The sequence below is a fragment of the Pholcus phalangioides genome, unplaced genomic scaffold, assembly GCF_987345545.1.
Source record: "Pholcus phalangioides strain wild (caught in Gottingen) unplaced genomic scaffold, Ppha-v1.0 ptg000011l_1, whole genome shotgun sequence".
Classification (NCBI taxonomy): Eukaryota; Metazoa; Arthropoda; class Arachnida; order Araneae; family Pholcidae; genus Pholcus; species Pholcus phalangioides.
Window position 1 is genome coordinate 39,710,845 of NW_028301604.1, and position 26,736 is coordinate 39,737,580.

The following is a 26,736-nucleotide window of genomic DNA, read 5'->3' on the forward strand; positions in this document are numbered from 1 at the left end:
TGCATAACCATTTTGGTAAGTTTTATAGATTTTGTTCATATACCAAGATCTTATCACATTTATCGGTGATTATGTATAAGCCCTAGGTCGTAAGATCGTGTTGGAAATTTGATAAATCGTCAATGAATTACCGTATATACTCGTGTATAAGCCGAGTTTTTTTGTGGAAAAATTCGTTCCTCAAGTGGGGGGGGGGGGGGGGGTCGGCTTATACTCGGGTCAGTTTTTGATGACAAAATATCGACCCCCGCAATCAGTAGTCATTTTTGTAGGCGGCATTATTGGTATGAGATATGTTCAAACCCCACAGAACCAATAATGTCAAAGCCGAGGCAAAGAAATCGAAAATATCATTGGCGTTAATACCAGGTAGGCTAACGTCGATTGTACAGCCCTTAGATGTGAGCATCAACAAACCTTTATTTGAAGACCATTTGAGTAATTTGAGGATCGAATGAATGAGTTCCGATGATAAAGAAACTACAAAATAGTGGTGCCTTGAAGAAACCTGACATTGGCCTAGTGTGCCAATGGGTACATGCGGCGTGGAATTCTGTTTCCGCCGAAATTATCATCCGATCCTTCAAAAAGTGTTGTACCAGCAATGCGATGGACGGAACTGAAGATGATATCCTCTTTGAGAGTGACAATGGAGATGACTGCCCAGATCAGGATAAAAACGAAGATGCCATATCCCATATGATGATGATCTGATGGATTACGATGAGCTTGGAGACTCAGAAGAAACGGATTAAAAAGTTTGAATCATTTTATATTGTAAATTTCCGTACAATATTCATTTTGCATGGAAATGTAAGAATGTTTTTCTCTAAAATGCACTGATTTTTTGGGGGTCGGCTTATCCACGGGTTTTCAATTTATTGTGGTTTTGGTGGTCCTGAAGGGGGGGGGGGTTCGGCTTATATACGAGTCGGCTTATACACGAGTATATACGGTACTATAATTTACCAGAAATTATGTATTCTATCGTTAATCTTGATTTTATTTGTGGATAATTATGTGTGTGAAGAAAATCTTTCGGTACTTATTTTAATTTAATTTTTATGGCAAAATACATGTCTCGTGGACGTATCGCCAACTAATAAACTGGTTAAATGAAGAGAACAGAAGTGGTAATTCTTTTTTATATTTACCAAATATACAGACTTCAATTGGAAATTATGGTTAATCACCCATCAAATGGAACACATTAAAATTCATCCGGTTTACCGATGTGATTAGTGATGCGTAACATTTATGGGTAATACCGTAACATTTATGGATAAGAAATATTTTGGAGTGAAATATTCCATAAACATTCGACATTCTAGTGATAAAAATTAGTTGAACTAATGTGGATACAGCGTCTGTACAACTCCTATGCACTTCAGCAAGGGAATAAAAGAAAGGAGTAGAAAGAAAAAAAAGAATAAATTTAAGAAGGGGGGGGGGGGACTTGATTGTGCGGAAACGCACCGTGCTGATCTGTCACCAAACCAATTTTTTTTGCTAAAAAAAAATTAATGTATCGAAACACCTCCATCATTAATGTAATGATTCGACCAGGAGGTCGGGGGTCGAATTTCGAAAAAACCCTTCTTAGTGAGTCTTTACGTCATAAAATAAAACTATTGACCAAATTAGATATTTATAGCTTCACCGGTTTTGGCACGCCGCACAGTGGTCCAAATCGGGAAATTAGCTGGAAAAAAATAAAAAATGAAGTTTTTGCTTCGGAGAAAAAAACCATATGGGTGTGTAGGTAATGTCTGGTAATGTCTGGTGCATCTTGAGGTGATATTTGTTTTGTGATATTTGTTTACATTGGGGGGGGGGGGCTCCGGGGGTTCAAAGGAGGGTAATGACTGACTCAGATGGGGCTCTCGCCGAAATGTGATGAAAAGCTTAACTTCCCTAGGTTGTCGTTCGGTTGCATTTGAGTGGAACTATGAAATTCGTTTTGCTATTCATTTTTAGTTCTTTGTCCTTTTCGGTTCGATATTTTCCAAGCTCCGAGTAGAGGAAATAATTTTCGTAATTCGTCCTTGAAGTTTGGCTTATTTTTGAGTAGTTTTGAGCACAAAAAGTGAGTTATAAAAAAAGTTTAACTCTGTTCAATCGTAAAATGTTTTTTCGGATATTTTACATGTTGTTGGTGAACGTTTTGCATTATGCGTAGCCGCTCCCAGCCGCCCTTTTTTACGTAAAAAATTTTTGAAATGGCCTTATGTGTGACTCGTCTAGAGTTGTTTGACGTTATTTGCGCTAATGGTGGGTTGAGCTTGCCTTTTAAAAAGTCTGCAAATCTGTTAATCCAATATATTGATGAAAAGTCAAAATTGGAGCATAGCCTGAAAGCCAAGAGTAGTAAGTTTCGTTTGAAAATCAAATGTTTCATCAGTTTTTTATCAAAAAAGTGGAGATCTAGTAACAAGACCTTGACACGTTTCCTCGACAAAAATTCAGCATGGTTACAAGGGAAAATAGCTGTTCCATCCAAAATAGTCCAGAAAGATCGGAGCAGACCTCAAAAGAATTTCGAAGATAGGGGCCCGAGGACCAAGAAGGCAAAAATAAAAAAATATTTTGGAAGAACATACACTGCTGACCACCGTAAATGCAACACCCTGAAGGAAGCATGCAAATAATATGAAATTCACAACATGCATTAGCGGAGGTGAGATATGCAAATGATTAGAATTTCAGCGCAGACGCACATCACGCGCGCCTGTGGCGCCACTTCAAAGCGCTATTTAAGGCTTGGAGATTTCGACGATTTGAAGTACGGCAATTGTGTTTTTCTTGTGGTTTTTTCAAAAAACGATCAATTATGCCTCGTAGAAAACAGCGATCATTTTTTGATCAAGTATCCGAGTTCGACAGAGGAAGGATAGTGGCCTACCGAGATTGTGGATTATCTTTCAGGGAAATTGGTAGTCGTGTTGGACGAAACCAAACAACTGTAATGCGGATATGTGATCGTTGGATGCAGGAGGGTACGACGGACCGATGTGTTCGATCCCATCCACCTCAGTGCACCACTTCACGTGATGACAGGCGTATTGTGCGTATGGCAGTGACGGATCGCTCAGCCACATTCAGTCTGTACCGCATCATCCAGTGTCTGCGCGTACCATTCGACGCCGTTTACAGCAGAGTGGTCTGTCCGCAAGACGTCCATTGCTTCGTCTACCCTTGACACAGAACCACAGACGTCTCCGCCGCCAATGGTGCGACGAAAGAAGGATGTGGACGGCACAATGGAATGAAATTGTCTTTACTGACGAGTCACGCTTCTGTCTGCAACACCACGATGGTCGGATTCGAGTCTGGAGACACCGTGGAGAGAGGATGCTGAACAGCTGCGTTATGCACCGCCACACTGGTCCTGCACCGGGTATGGTATGGGGCGGTATTGGATATCACTCTCGCACTCCTCTAGTACGCATTGCCGGTACTTTAAAAAGCCAGCGCTACATCTCCGAGGTGTTGGAGCCAGTTGTCCTTCCTTACCATCAGGGCTTGCCCACAGCCATATTTCAACAGGATAATGCGCGACCACACGTGGCACGCATTGTCCAAAGGTTCTTCGTCAATCGCCAGATTGACTTGCTTCCCTGGCCAGCTCGCTCTCCGGATCTTTCGCCGATAGAAAACATGTGGTCCATGGTTGCTCAACGATTGACCCAGATTACATCCTCAGCTGCCACACCAGATCAACTTTGGCAACGCGTGGAAGCTGCTTGGTCTGCTGTACCCCAAGAACACATCCAAAGTCTCTTTGAATCAATGCCGAGGCGTGTGGCAGCGGTGATCTCCAACAATGGCGGCTACTCTGGCTACTAATTTTGGCAGGAACCACACTTCACAGAAGTCTATAAATTTAATCATTTGATGCTAGGTCAACATGTTATCTACAAAATAAATATTGTTGCGATATCTCTTGTCTTTCTTGGTGTTGCAATTTGGGTGGCCAGTAGTGTAGAATCAGCGAGTTGTGCTATGCAGCACAAGCCAGTCTTACATCATCCGGCCAACGTACGGCCTCTAACATGAAATAGATGTCAAAAAATTTAGAGAGTTCGCAAACACTACTGCAAAGCTTTATGTGTAACTTTACAGTTGGTTTTACGTGCCAGTTACTGTTTACAAAGTTTTGGTTCATGGTGCAGATGTTATACAACATTGGCTACTTCCCGTTGATCAGTTGACGGAGGAAGCACAAGAATCCAGACATAAAGACTATAAGCAAGCCGGAGAATATAGATCAAGAGAAATTTCACGTCAAACAACTAATGAAGATTTGATGAACTATCTTCTTATATCATCAGATCATCTAGTATCTTCTATACGAGAACTGCCCACAAAAAACTGCCCCAAAAAGGGGAGCATTGCCAAAAGAGGTTTTGACTTTGCTGAAATTTAGCGAGACAGAAAAGGGAGAAAACAAGCACATCCTCAGAGTCTTACAGTGATTGACACTACGCAGAAGGTGGGTGCGTTTTAGGTAAATTTTTAATTTATATGCAAAATTACTGTACATAAACGTAAATTAATTCCGTAAATGAAATAATATATATTTTTAAGTGTTTGCAGAATTGCGAGTATAAATTTGTAAGTATTTAATAATCAGCGGAGTTTGGTTGTTTTTTATGAAAAATTTCATTCCGATTTGAAATGTTCAATCGGTGATCAATCCCCCAAATCAGATTTTGTTTATTTGCACTGTTTATTTTTAATGTTTTGTGTTATAAAAGAATAATTTATTATTTTTTGAGTGAAAATCTTGATTTTTTACATATTAAACTTCAATTAAGTGTTCCCCCCAGTTTTCACGGCAATATTTTGTTTTGGTTTGGTATTACTATTATTTTTTAAATATTATTCGTAATAAATATGAGTGATTCATTATTATTTTGGAGACAGTCAATCAGAAAAGTAGGAAACATCAGTAAAAGATGGAAAGATTAATTAGAAATAAGTAATTATTTCATTGAAATGGAAAGAATTGCAAAAATGTAGAAAACGTAGTAATCATGCCAAAGTAGTTTTAAAATTACCAAACGTTATTATTATTCAATTGTACTTCTCAGCCCGTGTGGATGCCTATTTTTGATGTGAAGCAAAAAGAATTTTTCAAAAATATTCATTAGTTTTCGAGAAAACATTTTTTCCCTCCTAAATTCGCTATATTGACCACTGTGCGCAGATGAGGAATTAGTCAGTCAGGACATGTTATTTTATATACAGGGTGATTATAAAAAAACTATCCCGACATATGGGCCCCTAACTATCATACCATTCACAGAAACTGAATGAAATTTTGGCATAAGGTATTTTGATGTATGCGCTCAAGAATGATATGGAAAACAACAGTGTCACTCTAACAGTTACGGTTACAGTGAGAAAATTTCGAAAATATCAAATGGCAACACCAAGTTTTTTGTATTGGAATGTGATCTCCATTGTGAAAAACCCTAAATAGCGTTCGAACGGCAACTGTAGCATGAAAATCACCGGCGGTAGATAGGCTAAAACTGAGGACAACCAATAAGGACAGAGAAGCAGCATAAAATAAAGCATTTTATTGTGTTTCACAAATTTTCCACATGACCTTGTGGAGGACTAATCAGGCTGGGATCTCAGCCGAAGAAACGGTGTGACGAATGAAACGAACATTAATGCTCTGGTGCACGGCAAAGTCCTTTTTACTTTTTCCTTGCCTAGCTCCGGGGATTTTCGTGCTACAGGTGCCATTCCAACGCTATTTAGTGTTTTACAGTATGGAGATCGCATTCCAATACAAAAAACTTGGTGTTGCCATTTGATATTTTCGAAATTTTCTCACTGTAACCGTAACTGTTAGTGACACTGTTGTTTTCCATATCATTCTTGAGCGCATACCTCAAAACACCTTATGCCAAAATTTCATTCAGTTTCTGTGAATGGTATGATAGTTAGAGGCCCATATGTCGGGATAGTTTTTTTATAATCACCCCGTATACAGATTAATCGACTGCGAAATGAGTTTGTATAATGTGAGAATCTGTTATCAAAGTTAACATAGAGATATATCACTCCAAGCCGAAACCACAGAATTTTATGACATTGGGTCAGAATTTTTATTTCATGACGTAAAGATCAACCAAGACGGGGTTTTTAGGAATTCGATTTTAAGGGGGTCAAAAGGTAACATAGAGAAATCCCGCATAGACGAAATCGCTGAATTTTGGTCAGTAGTTTTATTTCATGACATTGACATTTTAAATTTATTCATCAACTTACTAAGAAGGATTTTTTTCGAAATTCGGCCCTTAAGGGGGGGTGATGATAAGGGGGGTTCATTGGGGGAGGTCATATGGAGAAATCACGCCGAGCTGAAACCACTGAAGCTATAAATATGAAATTTGGTCAGCATTTGTTTAACAGAGCCATATTGAGAGTATCACTGAGAAGGGATTATTTCAAAATTCAACCCTCCCCCCACCCTGGGGTTCAAAGGTTATATATAATCGCTGCGTCCATAAATATGAAGTTGAGTCAGTATTATATTCAATAATGTAGATATCCACTAAAACGGGATTTCTGAAAATCCATCCCACAAGGGGGTCATAAGGGGTTCAAATGTCATATGGGGGAATCATCGCCGTGTAATTTCAAATTACCAAATTGACGTACGTGAAGCCGCGGGTAAGGGGTCATTCAAGTATTACGTCAGCATCGAAGGGGGGGGGGGTTTCGGATTTGCTGACTTTTGATGACAAGGGGGGAGGGGGAGGGGTTTGAAGGTTGCTTACGTCGTCAACCACCTTTTTTAAAGATATGAATTATTCTAAGCTGCTGACGAGGGGGGAGGGGGTTCAGTGTTTCGCTGACATTTGCTGACAAGGTGGGGGGGGTTCAAAAATGGCTAAAAATCTGCTTACGTAATACTTGAATTGCCCCTAATTGCTAGTAAAATATATAATACTCTAAATTGATATTTAAAGTTCAGTAAGTTCAGTTCATTTTTGTCTTTATATGGTGTTTTGTAAAATGAACTATGGCGTAAATTAGTTTTTAAATAATTTAAATGAATTTAAATTTAATTTAAATAATAATTATTAATAATTTGAATAATTATATTATTTATTAAAAAATTTAAATAATTTAAATGTATTCCCGGTCTGATATGTGCCTGATTACCGAGGGTAATCAGGTTAGCAACACTAATCATTTTTGACTTCCGGCATACCGGTGAGTTCTCCAAAAACAAAATATCTTTGATAAGACCCGGTGAAATGTGTGAAATTTCTCTACACAAAAAGGAAATATTTCGCAAACAGTTTATCTATTTACCACCTGAAATTTATAATACATAACCTCCTGATTTTTCAACTAACACTTCATGCTGTGCATTCCGAAAAGAATTGTCTCAATATATGTCTCCCATTTCTAATGAAGTTTATTTCTGGAACGCAATTATTTCTTTTTTGCCTGGCAATCATGTTTTTTATACATTTAATTAATAAATTTCCCATTTTATGTAACACATGTTCCCACTTGCCGATCATACTGTATTTCTTCCTTATTCCTTATAAATTTTTATTTTTTCTTCGTTTCTTTTTTTCTTTATTATTCCATATTATCTGTAATTTCCACTGATTAATAATTTGCTTTATAACAGTCTTTAAACATCAACTCTATCTAACTTTATTCTGGTGGCCAGTACGGGTAAGACTTTTACTCGACCATTCATAAACCTAATTTTCATTTTTTTGTATTTTATATTCTAATAACGTTTCTGCATTGTTGCTATTTACGTACTTGTATCGGTATTCTGCAATTTATTATGTCTGCAATTTGATTTGAACAAATTTAAAATCATGCTTTGATGTGCATCACTTAACAATTTGTGTTTATGAGATTCCCAAGGGTATTAAACGGTCATTCAACCCGTATTATCGTGACATTATGAATCAAAAGTTTTTATACTTTTCATTTCAGCTAGCAAAACCAGTGGTTCTCAACTTTTTCAAGCCCGCGGCACGGTTTAATTCATTTTTGTGAGTCGAAGGCCCGATCAAATACATGATCAACGGAAAATGAAATGATAATCACTCGCGGCCCGGTATGAATCGGCGGTTGAGAAACACTGATCTATACGGCTTGACAAATGCTAAGGATCAATGTCAAATTAACAACTAACAACTCGTTAAAGCTAACGATAGACATCCTTAAAAAATGAAAGTTGACATGTTTAATAGACACATGGCAAAAAAAGATAAGCAAAAGAAAAAAATATGATCCTTGCAGTAATTGTAAAAACTTATGAGAAGTGTTCGTTCTGCTGGAAATAAGGACAGATATGAGATTGTCATATTATGTAGTGTGACCTCCCTCGAAAATGATATATCTGTTGTGCTTGCTGCCACCAAATTGTCGAGGAGAGCAAATTGTTGAGAGAGTTTGTCCCATTCGTTCATTAAGACAGTTTTGATTTAACTCCTGTATGGTTCGAGGAGGGTTGTGTTTTGGAGCAAAACATCTGCCGATTCCAGGCGTGCTCAATAAAATTTAGATCTGGTGAATATATGCAGCCCATAGCATGTGCTCAATATCTTCACTTGCTAGTGTATATTTGTTCTAGGCGGACGGTCATTTTTATTCATGAACAGAAAGTGCGGACCAACTACATCTCGGAAAAGACGGACATGACCCAGGAGAATGTCGGTGCAATACCGCTGAAATTCTACAATATCTCCATCGAAGATATGAAGCGCAGTTCTATCCATTGTGCGTGATACCCGAACAAACCTTGGCCATTACCCATTACTCCTTGGCCATAGCGATCAATTTCTCGGACATTCTCTTGATAGTTCCCTGCTTTCTCCACAGTAGCTGCAGTCCAGATTCACTGTAAATGCTGAAACGTGATTTGTCAGAGGACATGACTTTGGACCCCTGTTCCCAACAAATATACTCAGTACATCAACGTAAACTTTTTCGACGATGATGGGGTCATAGCGGAATGCATTTTACAGACTTCCTTACATATAAGCCAAAATTATTTAGTTGTCGATAAATGGTTTTCGCAAATTTTCGAGTGCTAATACTATTTTCAAGGTCTGCGGGGGATCTTGCCAGAAAAAAGAGGATTTTCTGTTTATTTTTTCACTAGGCTGATACATTTATATTCTTGAGGAAATGGTGATCCTCCCACAGCTTCCAGAACTCGGCAGACGTTTTGCTCAAAGAAACAATCTTCTTCGAACCATACAGGAACTGAAATCACCTCAAAGGACGAACGGTAATAAATTCCTCAAGTTCTCCTAAACAGTTTGGTGAACGGCATGCACAACAGATGCCAAATGGGCATCAGTGTCCTAGGAGGTCACACCAAGAATCTTCATACTAGCGATCTATCATATCTGTCCTTATTTCCATAAGAACGAGTAGTTTTTGTAACTGTTCACAATTTCTGTAAGGAACATCTATATTTCATTTGCTTATTTTTTTCGCGATGTAGCGCTATCTGTCCTATTTCGCGTAATATACTTCAGGATGTCTATTAAACATGTACCAACATTCATTTCTATGAAGGATGTCTATCGCTAGATATAACGAAAAATAACTGTTCCTTAGCATTTATCAAGCAGTTTAGTTTAGTAGTTAGTCGTTAGACTTAACAGTACCTAGATGTTTCACTTCCATCGCGCAAGATTTTCACGCAATTTTTTTTTGTCGTGAAAAGACAGGTTTATTGTTTCGTAGAAAATATTCAGAACGTGATGAGGACGAATGACATTTTATAACAAACCGACATATTTTTCGACACTCATGGGTGCCGTTATCACGGAGGAAAAGCGCGTTCTGTCCCAATGAAAAAAAACGTGGTTAGAATGAAAGAGCGGTCAGAGTTGTTTCCTTCACTTCAGTATTTTTATTATCAGTTTTGATGTCATAGTTGTTGCCTTCTGCTGTTAGTGACATCATATGTCTAGCTTGGCCCCTTTGAATATTTTTCAAATGTTTTTTCAAAATGAAAATGTGGTAGGGTATAATGGAATAGAGGGCGTTTATATAAATACCCTCAAAGAAGTCTAAAAGAAATGGTGATCGAACTTTAATAAAGTTAAGCCCTCCATTCCCTTGCCCTAAAACATTTTAATTTTGAAAAAAAAAAAAATTTGAAGAATATTCAAAGAGGGGGCCACGCTAGACATATGATGTCACTAGCAACAGAAAGCAAAAACTATGACGTCAAAACTGATAATAAAAATGCTGAAGTGAAGGAAACAACTCTGACCGCTCTTTCATTCTGACCACGTTTTTTCGTTGGGACAGAACGTGTTTTTCCACCTTGATAGCGGCACCCATGAGTACTGAGTACTGAAACATATGTCGGTCTGTTATGAAATGTGATTTGTCCTCATCACGTTGTAAATATTTTCTATAGTTTCGGGCAAGGTGATTCTTTTGATTAATTAGTATTTTGCGTTTTCGAAACAATAGTTTCATCATTCTACGAAATTACTTCGAATTCAGAGATTTAATATTTGTCGCATTGAATATATTGGTCTCTTCAATGAAGTACGCACGTTCTATCAAAAAGGTTTTTGATTAAGAGTCTGAGGTATTTTCGTGACGCTCAATGGGCATTCAGATTTGTAAGACGTATTTGTGTCAAAAATAATATCTGTTAACATGCTGATTTATTTCAAATATCCGATTGTAGTTTATATCATGTTTTCTCATTGGCTTGTGTCTCACCAGGTTTGGCCATTCATATAAAGAAAAATTCTTTATTTTTGTCTGACGTTCATGGCTATGTTAAGTGTATGGAGATAAATATTGCTGGTGCATCTCAAAGAAATTCAAAAGTAATATTAAAAGATGATATTCAGTATCCTACGCTGCTGTCAGTTGACTACCTGAATGACTTATTGTACATGCTTGAAGATGGTCAGGTAAGTGAATAGCGAACCGTTCATGGGCTGTAGTAGTACCATAACAAAGTCACTGTCGTTGCAGTTTTGCAGAGTGATAACACTGTATATCTTAACCTTTTTTTCACGGATCCGCATTATTACAGGCACAGTGGAAATCACTAAACCCTCTGTATATGCCACATCTTTTTTGAAGATTGAACATTTTTTCTATTCTGTACTTTCCGTCGCAATGCCGACCAAAATAAAACCGAGAAAGGGAATAGCTCTACATTTTCTATTATTCTCCTTTACACTTATTCCTAGAGTACCCTAAAGGGCAGAAAAAGTTAATTTCGAACAACGTCCCTCTTTTTTCCTGTCATCAAAACGCGAACAAAAGCAGACTCACCAGCGCTCACTGGCAGTTGATCTGACAGGTTGGGGGAGGGGGTTGGAAAACATGCTTGAGTGGAAAAACACACCACAGTTTTTGAGCTCGTCATAATCGAAATAAGAAGGCTTTAAGGAAGTGCGATGTCTCGTAATTGCATAATTCAAGCATCAAGTTAGGTGAAATGTCTCGCAAATGCCGCTGAGAGGGTTGTAGTTGAAAATATTGTTCTTTGACACTGAACATAACGATACTTTGAGTTGTTACCACCCATCAACGAAATGCCGTCAAATGATACTGTATTTGATAATTTTACATTCATCGTAGATAACAGCTTATTAAGTATTGCAATTCTATGAAGCAAGACTTAGAAATTCTTGCTTTGGTTTATAAAAATGTGAAGAAGCATCATTATGCAGAGATTTCTCAAGTGTTTCTAGAACGATATTGCTTGTTATTTAATACCATTGAATACTGAGACCCCAAGACTGATGGAGATAGTTCCAAAATGATCTCGGCCAAAGTGAGTCGGGGCTTTCGTAATGTTCGTTTCTTCCCTCTTTACCGGGCCTGCTCCAAGGGTTTGTTCCCTGTTCCCCCCCCCCCAAGCATGGCTTTCTTGCAAAACATTCTCTGCAATAGCCAAGTTCTTCGAACTTTGCAGACCATTTTCTGCGATTTTTCGCAGCATATAAATACATAGTCTGTTTGCAAAATATGGCATGTTCTATCAAACACATTCTGAAACCAAGTTTATTTGCATTAGCAATACAAAATCTATAGCCTAATTCCATGTAGTGAAATACAACTTTTTGCTCATTAAAGAAATTTCGTAAACTGCTTATTCAGTATGAAAAAAATATTGAAATAGGAGAAAAAAAATCAGACACAGAAGCGCATAAAATTTTTATTTTTCAATCATTTAATGCATAATTCATTACAAAGCTTAATTTTCGCAAGAAAGTAAAACCACCAAAATGTTGAAGCTACCAAATACTACAAAATGTGAACAACAATTTCGCAACATAACCACAGTTGCTCCAATTTTCCTCAACCCTCCCCTCCCCCAAAAACAAACAAAAAAACTCAGGTGGGTTTCTTCCTGTTGTGTTTCTTTGGTTGGATGCGTATACCAAGCTGAGGTACAATGGGCTAAGAATCTCTCGACTACCGTCTTGTAGATGGTGTTCCTAATGCTTTGTGACATGCCCCAAGATTTGTCTGCTATTTTAGTTAGTTTAAAATGGAAGCGAGTCGCTTCTAGTTTGCGTTTATTGATGTGTGATTTCCAGTTGAAGTCTTTTTGGGTGGTTTGGGTGGTTAATATTTGAGATTTTTCAAACATTTAATATTTTTACCATTAATTTTGATCATAGGGGGATATTTATTTTTTGTGAAACAGAGAAGTTGTGTTTTTTCTGTTCAAATTTTGAGGTTATGTTCATTAAGCCAATTCTAAAAATCGTTAAGAATTTTAGTTGCCTTTGTCGCTAACTGTGATACATTAACTGACCCTATCACAAAGAAAAAGTGCTCAGCAAAGGCCTGAATATGGGCCATCTTCCGGGAGGGGATTTTTAGGGCTCGATTGGCCACAATATTCCACAAAGCTCGCCCGCTACACGAACCCTGTGGACAGACAATATCCGGTTTTCTAACCGCCAGACCTTCCAGTGTTGTGATTAAGAACATGTCTATTTGATAGGAGGTCCGAAAACATTGATTTAATATTGTTGGGAAGGGGAGCTTAGGACAGTTCTTGTTATATTGAGGTCAGGTTGTTAAAAGCTCCTTTAATATCGATGCTTATAAAGGCGGCGTCCAGTTCTTTGCCCTTGAATTCGTTAATTTTAGTGAGTATTAGGTTGAGGGCATCGTCTACAGAATTACCTGACCTAAAGCCGAAGTTATAGTTTTGAGATTCCAAATACAAGTTGAGTCTTTGAGTCAAAAGTTTTTCTCCTACGGACAACAGGGTGAGTGATCCCCCCTTTTCCTCCCTCCCTATTATTGGTCGGGCGTTTTGTTCACCGCTAGGGGTCGCTGCAGGTGCTCACTCCTTTCTTCCCTCCCTATTGTTGGTCAGGGGGGTTTTACCTCGATGGTGGGGGGTTGTTTTTCCCCTTTTTTTTCTCCTACGGATTGATGCTTTTATGCCAGTATATATATGTATATATATTTTTTTCCTTATGGACTGAAAGCGGGCAAACTTTTTTCTAACCCTCCCCCCCCATGAAGAATAACACGCTTGTCTATTATTCTACCACAATCCCCCCCCCCCAACAAAATAAATTTATGGCGCTGACTTCAATAATATAATACCTTCTTCTAATTACCAAATTTCTCCCTACTCGGTTGTTATCCTACACCTTACGTTATTCTAAGGATCAATTATTTCTCTTGTCACTCTTTTACCTCCCATGAAGTTTTTAAATTTTCGTATCCCGGTAAATCCGTCTCCCGTGATAATCCACCCCGAATAATTGAGGTTCTATTGTACTTCGATTACATTTTGTCACAAAAGATACATATACAGTACACCGTAAGAACTGTTTCAATGAAACAATAAAAAAAATGATTGTGTTAGCTGTTACTATTACCGTACTATTGTGATAGCGAATCAACTTAAATAGACAGACGTCATAGCGCTCCCCAAGTCAAAGGCGTACACAAGACTGACTTTTCAAGGGGAATTTTTTCAGAGAAATTTTGATTTACCATAATTATCATAAAATATAATTTACAAGTGATGAACATTATCTTCACTCATAATTTCAGTAGAGATTGCCAATTCAAATATGCTTCGTTAAAAAAAACTTGAAAAGTGAATAAAAAAGTGAGAATGACCGAAAACACGAGAATATCACTAAAAATACGGGACATTCCTGTGTAATATAGTCAAATATGAATTGTTTCAGACATTTTGCTGGAAAATCAATCACTCGCCTTTCTTCTCAGTGTGAAACCATGGGGTGTTTTATCTTGATTGACAGTAATCCAGGGAAGTGGGAGGAGATAGAAGAGATCGCGGATGAAACGGGACTATTTTGGCCTAAGGATGAGTCGGGGAAAAACGAAACGGGACATCACCGACCTACAATGACCCTCCATTTAGTCCAGCAGGATAGGATTATAAAACTTATCCCCGCGAACAAAGCCTCCGGTTCCTGATAGTATTGACGGCCCGATAATCAAACATGTATACAAACAAAACCCAACTCTTTTCTACACGCTGTTCAACAAATGCCTGGAACTAAAAACATTTTCCAACATCTTTTAGATAGGGCAAGTAATACTCTTTCAAAAACCAGATAAAAAACCAGACGTAATCGACTCGAGTAGTATTGGGGGCACTATCATGACAAGAGTGACCCCTCCCCCCCTATTATTGGTCGGGAGTTTTGTTCGCCGCTAGGGGGCGCTGCAGGTGCTCCCCCCTTTCTTCCCTCCCTATTGTTGGCCATGGAGTTTTACCTCGATGGTGGGGGGTTGTTTCCCACCTTTTTTTTCTCCTAGGGGTTGATGCTTTTATGCCAATATATATATATATATATATTTTTATCTTATGGACTGATAGCGGGCAAACTCTTTTCTCATCCCCCCCCCCTTTTCTTCTCCTAGTGGTTATTATATTATTATTTTTGTTATGGACGTTACTGCTTCGGCGCTTTTTTTTCTCCCACGTTTCGTTCTTTCTACGCCCTCGGTTGCGACTAGCACAACAATAAAAAAAAAAATGTCTTGAATACGATGACCAAAAATGGCGCGTTTTGTGATCGCTACGTGTGTGGTTCTCTTTTTTCTTATTATACAAATGTGAAATTGGCGGGAGAATTCCTCTCTCATCCTTCGATTGTGTTATACTCGCGTGCATGTTAGCCCTACAATAGTGTGTTGGCCAACACCAAGTAGTATTCGACTTTTTCAGATAGGAATAATCGGATTTCCCAACTCCATTTTTCTTGGAATTTAACTTTTCACAGAACGGTCAATACGGTTTCGAAAAACGTTACAACGAGATCGACTGTTGTTATTTTTATCTTTGGTTCTCCTTATTTTGATTTCTCACTTAATAAAATATCGCCAATAATTTAAGAAACGTGCATTTTTCACAGAGAACCGAATTCTTGTACATTATCTTTAAAAACTTGAGTTTTTTTCTTACATTTAAGGCCAACAGCGTTATGAGTCAATTTGCATTCTGATGTTTCAACTCTTCCAAAAAAATAAAAAGTTTATGAGAGTTTTTTTGTAATCAAGAAAGCTCAGCATATTTTTTGCAAGATTTTACATTCATGCGAAAATTTTGTGAACTTCTTAGAATGTAGTTTTCTATATTCTCCAAGTCTAAAATTATTATTTGACAGTCTTTCTTTCTCATGAGCTCTCACTGACATCATGCAGGATCATCTCGAAACGTATTTTATCGAGTGTCAATGCTTACCATGACGATGTCACAGGCATGACAATTGGACTAACCCGATTCTGACAGATTATATCCTATTCCAAAAAATTTAACATACATAACATAATTTATTTGTCCCCAGTCAATTTCGATAATACTATACAAATTAGAGTTTACAATTAAATTACATATTTTACAATATTTGAAAGAAAATGTAAAGAGAAAGAAAAAATGTTTGAATGGACACGGTAGAAAATAGTTAATTCATAATATGGTGAAGAAAGCTGGGACAGGGAAGAGAGCAGTAGCAAAAAGCTAGTAGAATGCTCTCGACCCTATGACATCTTTGCTCTTGCGATACACGTAAATCTTCTTATTTCTTTCGACCTGAAAGAAAGATAAAAAGAACGAAGTATATATCGGCCAAATAGGTGTAAATATATTTATTTATTAAATTAAAAAATGAATTATATACAATAAACTTCTCATAGTGCTGTTATAGACGACTGCATATAACAAAATCGGCGGTCTTTCTCATGCAATTCTGAAACTATTGATACAAAATCAAACCGCTAAACATAGGACATGGGCACAAAACATAGATAAATCGACAGATTTTCAGACATCAGCACCAAGTAGCATTCGACTTTTTACTGATAGGAAAAATCAGATTCCACAGCTATACGTCTCGAATTGTTGAGATGTGAGTTATCCAACCTCAATGACATTTCGTTGGGACTCCTAAAATACATGAAAAAAATTCGAAGAAACATACAGTGATAACATCTAAGCCGGAATAACTTTACGGCGGTAAGTAAGCATTAGAATAAAGAGACCCGGAAGAAAAAAATATTTTTCTAGAAAATGCAAGTTTTATCAAAAAATAATTCTTTGAAACATTGCGAATCCAAAGAGTATACAAATAATAGATTAATCGAATTCGTATTTTAGTCACTCAAGACGGAGTTTTCTGTTAAAAATTGGTGAAAATTATACAGAAAAATATACAACAGGGTCTTGTTATCAAAAATTGGTAATTTGAAAAATCGAGGAAAATATATAAGAAGAAATTGATGCATATTGGTAGAATGTCATGTGAAAAAAAACTGAATTACATCTCATCATATTGAACATCATTCGAAAATTATGTGAATGGAAACTACAAAATTTAATTTTCAAAATGAAAATTAATTTAAATGTAAAAAAAGTAGAAGATATTGAGGGGAGGGAAAAAAAAAGTCGAAAACCACCCAGAACATGTGTTAAAAAGCAATAAAGGTATTTTAGTGAAGCGATGATCTCTGAGTAAAATCATTTTGATTTCGTGACATGAGCAAAAAAATTACCATATTTATCTAATATTGTAAAATACGCAGAAAAAGAATAAAGATAACATCTTGTTAGAGTTTTTTTTTTCAAATTCGTAGTAACTACGTCGGTTGCAAGAATAATATAATTTTCAACAGTTTTAAAATCTCTCGTTTTTAACTTATCTTCATACGATGGTTATGCGTCTGTTTTATTAATACACATGTTTTTCATTGGATGCTCTCACTTTTATCTTTGAAATTATATAAGCTTCGATGTGATTCACAAATGATGTTTAGCCATGTGTTTATTCTCATACAACTATGTATTTGTTTTTGTCTAACCAACTTTGATATTGCAATATTCATATTGTCGTTTTTAACATTTTGTGTTGCTGCTCCTGTTTGGGAGTCGAGAACAAATCAATTAATTGAAAGCGTAACTATTAAGTGAATCTTTGAAATCCACTGAGATATCTATGAAAAACTAGAAGAACGAAATTTAACCCATTATGTTAAACACATGAAAAAAAATAACCTAAGAATATAAGGCATTTCTTTGTATAATGTGATAACCGGAGTACCTGAAAAGTCATTTTATTTCGTTAAATCTTGCAATTTTATGTAAAAAGTAAATGTACATTTTTTTCTTGTTCCAATGTATGAAGCACTTATCTCCTTTTAATGTTTTTTATCACTTTTATAATTTTTAAGTTTTTTTATCACTTTTCTTAAAGCATAATTATTTTATTGAATTCACATATGAAGAGAGAAGCTTCTGAAAACATATGTGCGAGAAAGAATAAAGGTTAAAATGTCGTGGAGAATGTCCACTCTTAGAACTTTATTGACCATATCACATCGGAAACCAGTTTTATTTTTTTAGCCTCTCTTATTTATATTATTAATCGAAAGCTTATGCCTTTTGTGATTGAGTTTGGATTTGAAAATCCAAGGTAAAACTAGGGGAAAGGGTTTGGTTCTCTGGGACCTCATTCGTCCAAATGCGAATTGATTTCACTGAGTGTGTCCTGTTTCTTTGAAACCTTGTTCGTAGTCTATGCTTCTCATCATTTCTGCTCGAGTTCTGTAAATCAAAAGACATACGCTTGAATTATGGCCGATTCAAGTCCTCCAGCAAAGAAATTGAAAACCGAGGTTAGTTATTTTATTTTGTAATGTAATATTTTGTTTTTCATTTTTTTATTTATTCCGAGTAGGTTTAAATGTATCACAATAGCTGTATTTGTGTACGAGTCATGTTTTAACGCGTTTTCTTTCTTTTCACAGGGTCAGCTCCAGATAGAAAACTTACCAGACCATTCTTACATGATTGGAGATACAACCCTTGCTCAAGTTTGCAGCTACAAAAGATCTACATCTTCATCCATGTCTGGAAATTCAACTTTTACAAGAGCAAATGGTACCCTACTAGACAAGGCATTGCTATGAAAAAAGATGGATTCGATTCGCTAATCGCCTCATCATACAAGATTACTTACGAACAAGGGCGTAAAGTTATTGAAAATGTTGGGGGGGCTCAAGCCCTATACAATGGAACCTCGTTTATTCGTCGCGTCGTATAAACGAGGTTTTAAGCACGTCGCCGAACAGTCGGGTCAATGCGTCGTATAAATGAAAAACCGTATAACTGAAACGTTATCTCTACCTTACTCTTCCGCAAAAATTTCCCTAAGAAAACTAAAAATTATTGTAATTCAAAACCATATTTTATGAAATTGAAATCAAGAAAAAATTATATTACAAAAAAAAATTACTCGAAATACAGCACTAAGATTGACATAACATTGCTGTTTCATAAACCTCAAGCACTCTTATGATGTTCCTTTCAAGATTTGAAATACAAAAATGCGTTATTTATAAACTTAAACAAAAAATTCGTCTGTGTTGTTCGATTTCTATATTCAAGAAAAAAGTCAATAAAGCATAGAGTTCAGCTCTTTTGAAAAAAAATCAGTTCTGCTTTAAAGAACTGTTTTTGCGTGCATCTACGGTCAACAATCAACCTCCGTTAGCAGTCAGTTCATTTCGGAACTTGCAACAGATATTTTTGAAGCCACCTCCATTCCGTGGTCACATCCGCAGGCGATCAACGACCAGTCTGGCCCCAAGACCTTTTTCAGTACATATGTTATATCGATATGTTATACCCGGTTCCTACAGGAAAGTCTGTTCAAAGGTTCTGGTACACCATGCGCTGGACCAGAGAGGGTGCCAATTTCACCATTTAACTCTCCTTCAACATTACAAAGGGGCGTCAAAATGCGTGCTCACCCTGGCCGACCAAGCATCTACTTGCGGTCCTGTTTGCAACTGACATTCATTAATTTAATAGTTTGAAATAATTTCAGAGCAATATCTCAAGTGCAGTATTTTTCTGTCAGATTTAAGAGCAACACCTTTTAAAGCTCAGAAATACCTCAGATATGCGTGACCATGTATTCTGTTTTGAACATTGTCCCGTAACTCAAAGGTTCTGACTTTTGTCAGCAGCGGCTTTTTGCCCAATTCATGGTTCATCCGCGACTCCACGGAATAGCTTGGTAGATATTTTTACTTATAAAAGAACCACTTTTCAAAGAATAAATACAAATCAATATTCCAGCTTGTCGCGCCGCCCCTGATAAAGGTTAGCTACACCGCTAGAAGCCACTACGCACACTTTGAGAAACACTGACGTAACTCATATGATCGTTGTTGTTCAGTTCGTTTCCATCTCAGCAGAAAGTAGTTTAGCGGGGATTGCGGAAGAGGGAGGGGGGGGGGGGGTAAGACAAAAATTGATGGAAGAAATTCACGAAAAAAAATTCAAACACCTTGAAAATGATTATAACTTTTTCAAGGACTTTTAACGACTTGAAAATGTACTTTTTCTCTAAGGATTTTCAAGGAGGGTACGAACCCTGTCCCTATATACCAGGGTTTGACAAATCTCGGGCTCCAGGTCACCATGGCGACTAGAAAATCGGTATCGGCACCAAACATTCTCTGCATGTGATTGCTAGAGTGGAATCATAGGATGACGAAAACAGTGTGGCTTCGACATGGGAGGAGGGGGGGGCGTCTCCGTAAGTCCTGAAAAAATCTAAAAAACTTCTTCAGCAAAAACCATGCTTGGCTCCTCAGGAATATGGCTGTTTCCTACATAGTTTTTGATTTGTCAAGATCGGCTATATTCAAATGACATCAAAACAGGAATCATTCAATGTTTTAAAACAGTATTGAAATTTATACTCGATGAAAAATTCAAAAAGCATGGTCATATAGGCTTATGCAGCCAGAGCCGCTATCCTATAAAATGTTTGACAAATGATTTTACTTCATGTTCATTTCTTTTTCTCTTTAGAGGTGGGGGGGGGGTGAAGAGGACAAAATCACTGAAAATATTACGATTTGATATTTTGGTTTTTTATTGGTCGGCATTTCTTCGAGCAGAAATACTTAATTTCGTTTCATTTGTGTTCAATAATGTGCATTTCAATATAGTACAGGAGTACCGTATTTGATTTGCAAAAAATTCAATATAAACAAACAAAACAAAAATATTATGTCTGAGTGAGTACAGTGTTTAAAGAGAGGAAAAATGCAACACCATACTGAGCTCTTTCGCGTATTAATAAAGAGAAAATTATTATTGCGTAATTAATGACAAAAGTTCGGTGTAGATAATATCTGATATGATGATATGAAATCATTATGAAATCAATGATGCAATAATTTTATTGCATCAATTAAAAAAATGTGAAGGAAGAGCAACTTTTTTGCGCATTAACCCTATGTAGTCCCGTTGATTTTTGAATAGACATGGTAAATGGTCAAAAAACACAAACAGGTTTTTTGGTATTTCAGGAAGTACATCCTTTAGTGTCATTTCAGTACAAGGTACAGCTATATAAGTACAATAATTTTTATCTATCTAGAGAAAGCTGATTCCTTGTTGGTGTCATATTTGAGAGCTGTCCCAATTTTACGTGCTCAGAGATTTATATTATAGCACCCAATTGAGGGAAATGGAAATAAAATTCAAGGACGAAACTATTCAACTTTGCTGAGCAAAATTCTATTTGTTTATAGATAACATTAAAATTAAGGCAGACTATATTTTACCCTTAATTAATTATTTTAGCTAGTTAAATCCAGTATAATTAATTAAATTGCTGTGATGATGTATTGTTTCAGTTAAAAATATGCTAACAGTGCCAATTTACATCGGTTTCTGGAAAAAAAATAATTTTCAATACGTTTTATGGAGGAGAACCATAGAGGGTACAAAAACATTGGTTTCGATTTTATTTGGCCAACATAGGTGATCAGTTGCTATTAATATTAAGGTGTGCCGCAGATAGCAAACGTTTAAAAATCCATTGGCATAGCAGCTCGCTTATTTTTCTTAACAAACACACACTTCAGTATTAGTATAATACTGAAGTCATACTGATATCAGTAAAAGTATAAATACTTTTTTTTAATTCATAAATCAGAAGGGGGAAAATCTTTGTTTACATATAATATACGTCTGAGCGAGTGCTTATTAACCGAAATTTTAGTGTTTTTTTGCTCATATACTACTGATGTATGTAAAACATTTCAACGTTGAAGGACCTGCAGGACCGGTAATTATTTTTGGTCAAGCATTATCTTATTTGCAATCATTTTCAATAAATCAATTGGTATCAGTTTTGACCATAAACACCCACGTGATAGATATGCCATTCATATTTTATCCTAAAAATTAATTTTAACAAAAATAACAATAATCTAATGATATAAAAATTTTCAATCATGTAATGCTGACCACGGCCTATCGAAAACCACGGTTTAAATCACCAGGAATAACCAAACATAGTAGCAATAGCAAACAGTTCGAATGAAACGCATATTTATACATTTCGTTGATTTAAAATAAATATTTATTGTATCCTCATGTTGTTCATGTCAAATACTCACATTTAAATTTACGCAAAAAATACACACAAGAACCTATTTATACAATTATATAGTTTCTGAACCGGTCCTAATTTCTGCATGAAGTGGCCCATTTAATTTAAACAGCACAGTATTTACTCTATTCGCTAATAAACTAAGCATCTTTGACCCTATTTATGCAGGGTTATAATTGTCCACTTTTTTCTAGGGGCACTTCAAGTCAAAGGCCCTGACTTGCAGAAAAACCAAAAAATTTGGGTGTCATAAGATGTTTTTTTTACACAAATTATTTTCGACTTGTTCCTTGTTATTAGAGACCACTGTTTAAGCAAAACAAATTTGAATAATCCAACTCGCAGTTTTCCAAACTTTTTGTTTCATCGTCCTCCTCTTCAGAATTTGTTTTTTTCTCATCCCCCCCCCCGGGACCTTTCCATGCCCCCAAGGGGCGATATTGCCCATTATAGGATACTCTGATCTAACTGATCATAACTTCAATAACAATCTCTGTTCCCATTCTTCTAATCACTATCACCGAATATTATTACCAAAATCTCTTGTGTTGTCTGATCAATAATTTCATGGTCGGTTTTCTTTCACCTTTCGTAGTTTTGTAATTTCTGAACTCCGGATAATCCACCCTCGGATAATCGAGGTTCTACTGTACTTTAGATTTCTTTAACAATCTTGTTCCAAACAATGTTTGTCGTAAAAGCTTTTGGCCTCAAGAATATCTGTATAAACATTTTATGCAATCGCAAAATTCCCAAAAAATTAGAGAAACTGCTAATGAGGTTGTACTTACCAAGATTATTGTTGCTCTGCTACAAATTGGGCTTTGATGATGATTCCTTCATCATGAAGGATGAGTAAGGATGCAACGATCGATCAGCGTTGACTTGAAAATTTGTAACATGAACACTCAACGATGACACTTGGATTCAAAAACAACTGGATGTTTCTTCCTCTTCTTATATGCTATAGTTAATATGACAATCCTGTTTTCGGTATTGTCAACTCTGTACAGAAAAATTTCTCACGTCTTCGTGCGCAACCATTTGTCGGCAATTACCTTTTGTAACTACTATAGTTCGGCTGGTCAAATCACCATTTTACCAGCCGAATTCATCTTTTGTGAACATTTCGGATGTCTTATTCTTCGTTTTTTCTCATGGTTAGTACATCTGGACAACACAAAAATGTAACACTGTGCTAGCTTCCTGAAGGAGGGACACAGAGATGTGTGTTACTTAAACACCTATAAACACATGATTCAGTTAGATGGCGATATCCATGACTGAAAATTTCGGGAAAGTTCTCACGCTTCCTCAGGGAAAAATTTCCAATACATCTGGCTGCCCATTCGTGTGCGTCTTTGTTCGGAATTCGCCTATATATATGTGTGTGTTTGTGTATGCTCCGCCTCGCTTCAGGGCAGTTGTATTCTAGAAAGGCTACTAAATTTCTACAGTGGAACAAAAATAGTCAAAGCGCCGCTGACAGGAAAACTACAACATCCATCTCATTATTGCTATCATATAATACATTGCTACCTCCAGAGGGGTGTACAAACAATGAGGAAGGAGATCGTACAGGAAGCGATATAGACCCGTCAACCAGTTCCCAAGTTAACAAGTGAGGGGGGGTTGGAGTGTATTCTGTTGAACAGTTTTCTCCTTTTTTTTTCTAACTCATAATGGATATCTGTCACAGGCATAGTACAGAAGTGCATTCAAGAGGATTCGCTGATGGCATTTTCTACTTCTGTCGCCAGCCGATCTACAGAGACAGTAAACAATCCTCAGCTAAGAAAAAATAAATTAGTGATTGCTCTTTTCTGATGCCCGTGTCAGAAGTACGTGCTTTGTTGTCCTCAATGGTTAATCCTGCCTATTGCGACCCAACGCTTTTCTTTGATCTTGTCCAAAGCGATTTGCCTTGTCCTATCTACCCGCGAAAGCTGGTTGTCTGGAATAACTACTATATGGTCATACAGGCCCCCTAACTAGGCCTGGGCAACCAGGGCATTGCACCAGGGCCACATGCCTAATTGGGCGCCACAAAATAATGTACATTTATTTTGCATAATAATAATCCTTTCCAAGGGCCCCCAGAAAAAGTGTGCCCTGGGGGCCCCGAAAAGGCACGGTATGGTCCTGTGTTCATAGAAAAAGAATTTTCTCGCTAAACATGGAAAGGAAACCTATCAATGTATAATTTTTTCTTTGTTGAATTAATTTTCAATTTGAAATCTTATAAACGGATGACCGAGATAGAGGCTTGAAAAGATCTCTCGTCCAAAGATCTCGTTGTAAAGTCATAACTATTAACATCATCAGACATACATTGCACTATAAACATGCCCCCCCCCCCCCGCTCAACGGTGGGACTAACCAACACCTTCTAGAGCAAGCTGCTTTAGAAGGTATTGGACGAACAGGGCTGCAGTGCGGGGGGGACGATTCCCCTCTCCCCTATCATTTTTTGTTTTTCACACGAAAAATTCACTATATCCACCAAAGGCCCTAGCCTGAGGCCCTGATGCAGGATAGGGGATGCCTATAACATCTCTTTTATAGTCCTTGCCAACAAAATTAGTGAAATGGGATTACTCGTTATCAAGTTATCGCAGCTTCCGGTCATTTTTATTTGGTCCCCGAGTGACGTTATACCGAGGACTGACTATTTATAATTTATTGAATTTTAAATAGATACATTTTGCGGCACTTACATACCGATATTGTGCATGCATTTCACTATTTATAAAGGGGTGGCCGACCTGCTTCCTTAGGTAATTGAAGATTAATTTTTACTTTTTAAATTGAAGAAATTCTTTTCAATTTGTGAGCGATATTTTTCTTATGAATGAATGAGTCTTGTAACCAACTTGTAGGCTATCTCCCTCCCCCCCCCCTCACCGATAATGTGTAGTAGGCCATCTTTGCAATGACCTAATTGATAACTTTTTATTGACTTAGTTTTAGTTTCGTTTCTCATCTTCGAAATTCCCAACCAGATGGGGAGAAAACGTTGAGGGGCGGGGATATCACATACCTCATTGGCGTTGCTGTCACTGCCTTTTCAGTCACCTCATCAATAAAAATTATACAGTTTGTACAATTTTTATTGATACACATGCACAACTTAGATTAGGATGTTCAGTTTTCCTACTCAAAAATTCAAAAAAAATTATAATTTTCTTTCCTAAATGAGCATTCTTACGAAAACGAAGAGCCAGTCTTTTAATTAGTGGAGGGTGCAAATCTGTTCCACAAAACAAGGGTTATGGTGTTGACTACACTCTTTAGGAAGACGTTGGCTGAGGTGTTGGGCAACATTTAAAATTTCCATGAGTGCTGCGAACGTAAATAGTTCAGGAATCCCTTAGTTATAAAGATAATATTTTGTATTCATTGTTAAAATGTAGTGGTGACTTAACGAATGGGCCAATAAAGCCCGGTCGAGGGGTTGGTCTTGGACCTTTGAAAAATTATCATTTAGTTTTCATTTCCTTTTTTAAAATCAATATTATAATTCACTTGTTGTTTATTTGATTCTATGTTCTACCCCCCACCCCCAGTCAAATTTTGTTGTAAAGGGGCTTGAAAAATGTTTCGGCATCGGTCCTCAAGATCTGTTATGAATGGGCATTTAGAATGTGCTTTTTTTTCCAATATTTTTCAAAAAAACATTGGGGGGGGGGGGGCTAAAAGTTATTGGTCCTCCCGCATATACGGGACTCAAGCGTGTACGAAGGAGAGGGAGAATGCATTGCACAATGATTTTTTTCAGTAATTACTGGGGAGGCTCAGTCCCCTTACAAAATTTATCGCGGGGGAGGGGGGCTCAAATGGCCTCAGCCTCTAGGTTCTGGTACCTATTCTTTATAGAGTGTAATTTATTTCGTTTTCAATATCATTGCTTCCCAATTTTCAACCTCCCCCCCACCCCACCATGCATCTTTGGGCTTATTTTGATGTTGGCGCCATGGCCGTCCTCCGGTTGCAGTGAACAAAAGAAGAGACACTCAGTTTTTGCCACAGGAAAGAGCCCCCTCAACACCTCAAAGAATCTTCCTCTCAGCCGGCACGCTTCTGGCAGTAAGGATTGGAACCGATGGAGGGTGCAATTGGGGATTGAACGGCAGGGAAGAAATGAGATAAACGTATTGTCATGGAACAAGAAAGCCAAAGACCATCCAGATTTTTTAAAAGAACTAAAATTTTGAGCAGATTGTTTCCATTAACTGATTCATAATTAGGACAACTTTTGGTTAAAAAATTTTTTTTCATCATTGCAAAATGAATAAGCCATATTCATACGAATTTTTTTTTTTTGGGGGGGGGGGGGGGGGCTGAGCCGCATCTTCAAAAATATTGGGGGGGGGGCTCGGGCCCATGGGCCGTATAGAAGTTTACGCCTATGCTTACGAATGGGATTATGGAACTTCACCAACTGATATCAAGATTTCTGACGATGTCAGTGCTAACGTTAACCCTCGCAACAGAACTGTCATGATCGTAAAGAAAAAACCCTTCAACGGTATTATCTCAAAGAGTTCCATAACACTGACTGAACACCAATGGAATAACCTCGTTAGTGTGAATGCCGACGTCACACTGAGTCAGCAAAGTTTTGGTTTCAATGATCAGAACTTGCTTTCCTGTTATGAGGAGTATGTAGGATTCCATAATACTAAGGAACCTACACTGGAGGAAAAAAGTCAAATGCTAGAATGCGTTTATGAGGGCTTTTGTGAACATCTTTGTAAAGTGT

General features: G+C 37.2%; 1 protein-coding gene across 5 annotated transcripts in view; it reads left to right on the forward strand.

The window, feature by feature from the left end:
• Positions 1-26,736, forward strand: part of sev (receptor protein-tyrosine kinase sevenless) — a 1,896,734-nt gene that overhangs the window by 793,100 nt on the left and 1,076,898 nt on the right. For all 5 annotated transcript variants that reach the window (XM_089239534.1, XM_089239532.1, XM_089239533.1 and 2 more), the window contains one exon: positions 10,756-10,949. In XM_089239534.1, the coding sequence (XP_089095660.1) occupies positions 10,756-10,949 (194 nt within the window). The remainder of the gene's footprint in view (positions 1-10,755; positions 10,950-26,736) is intronic.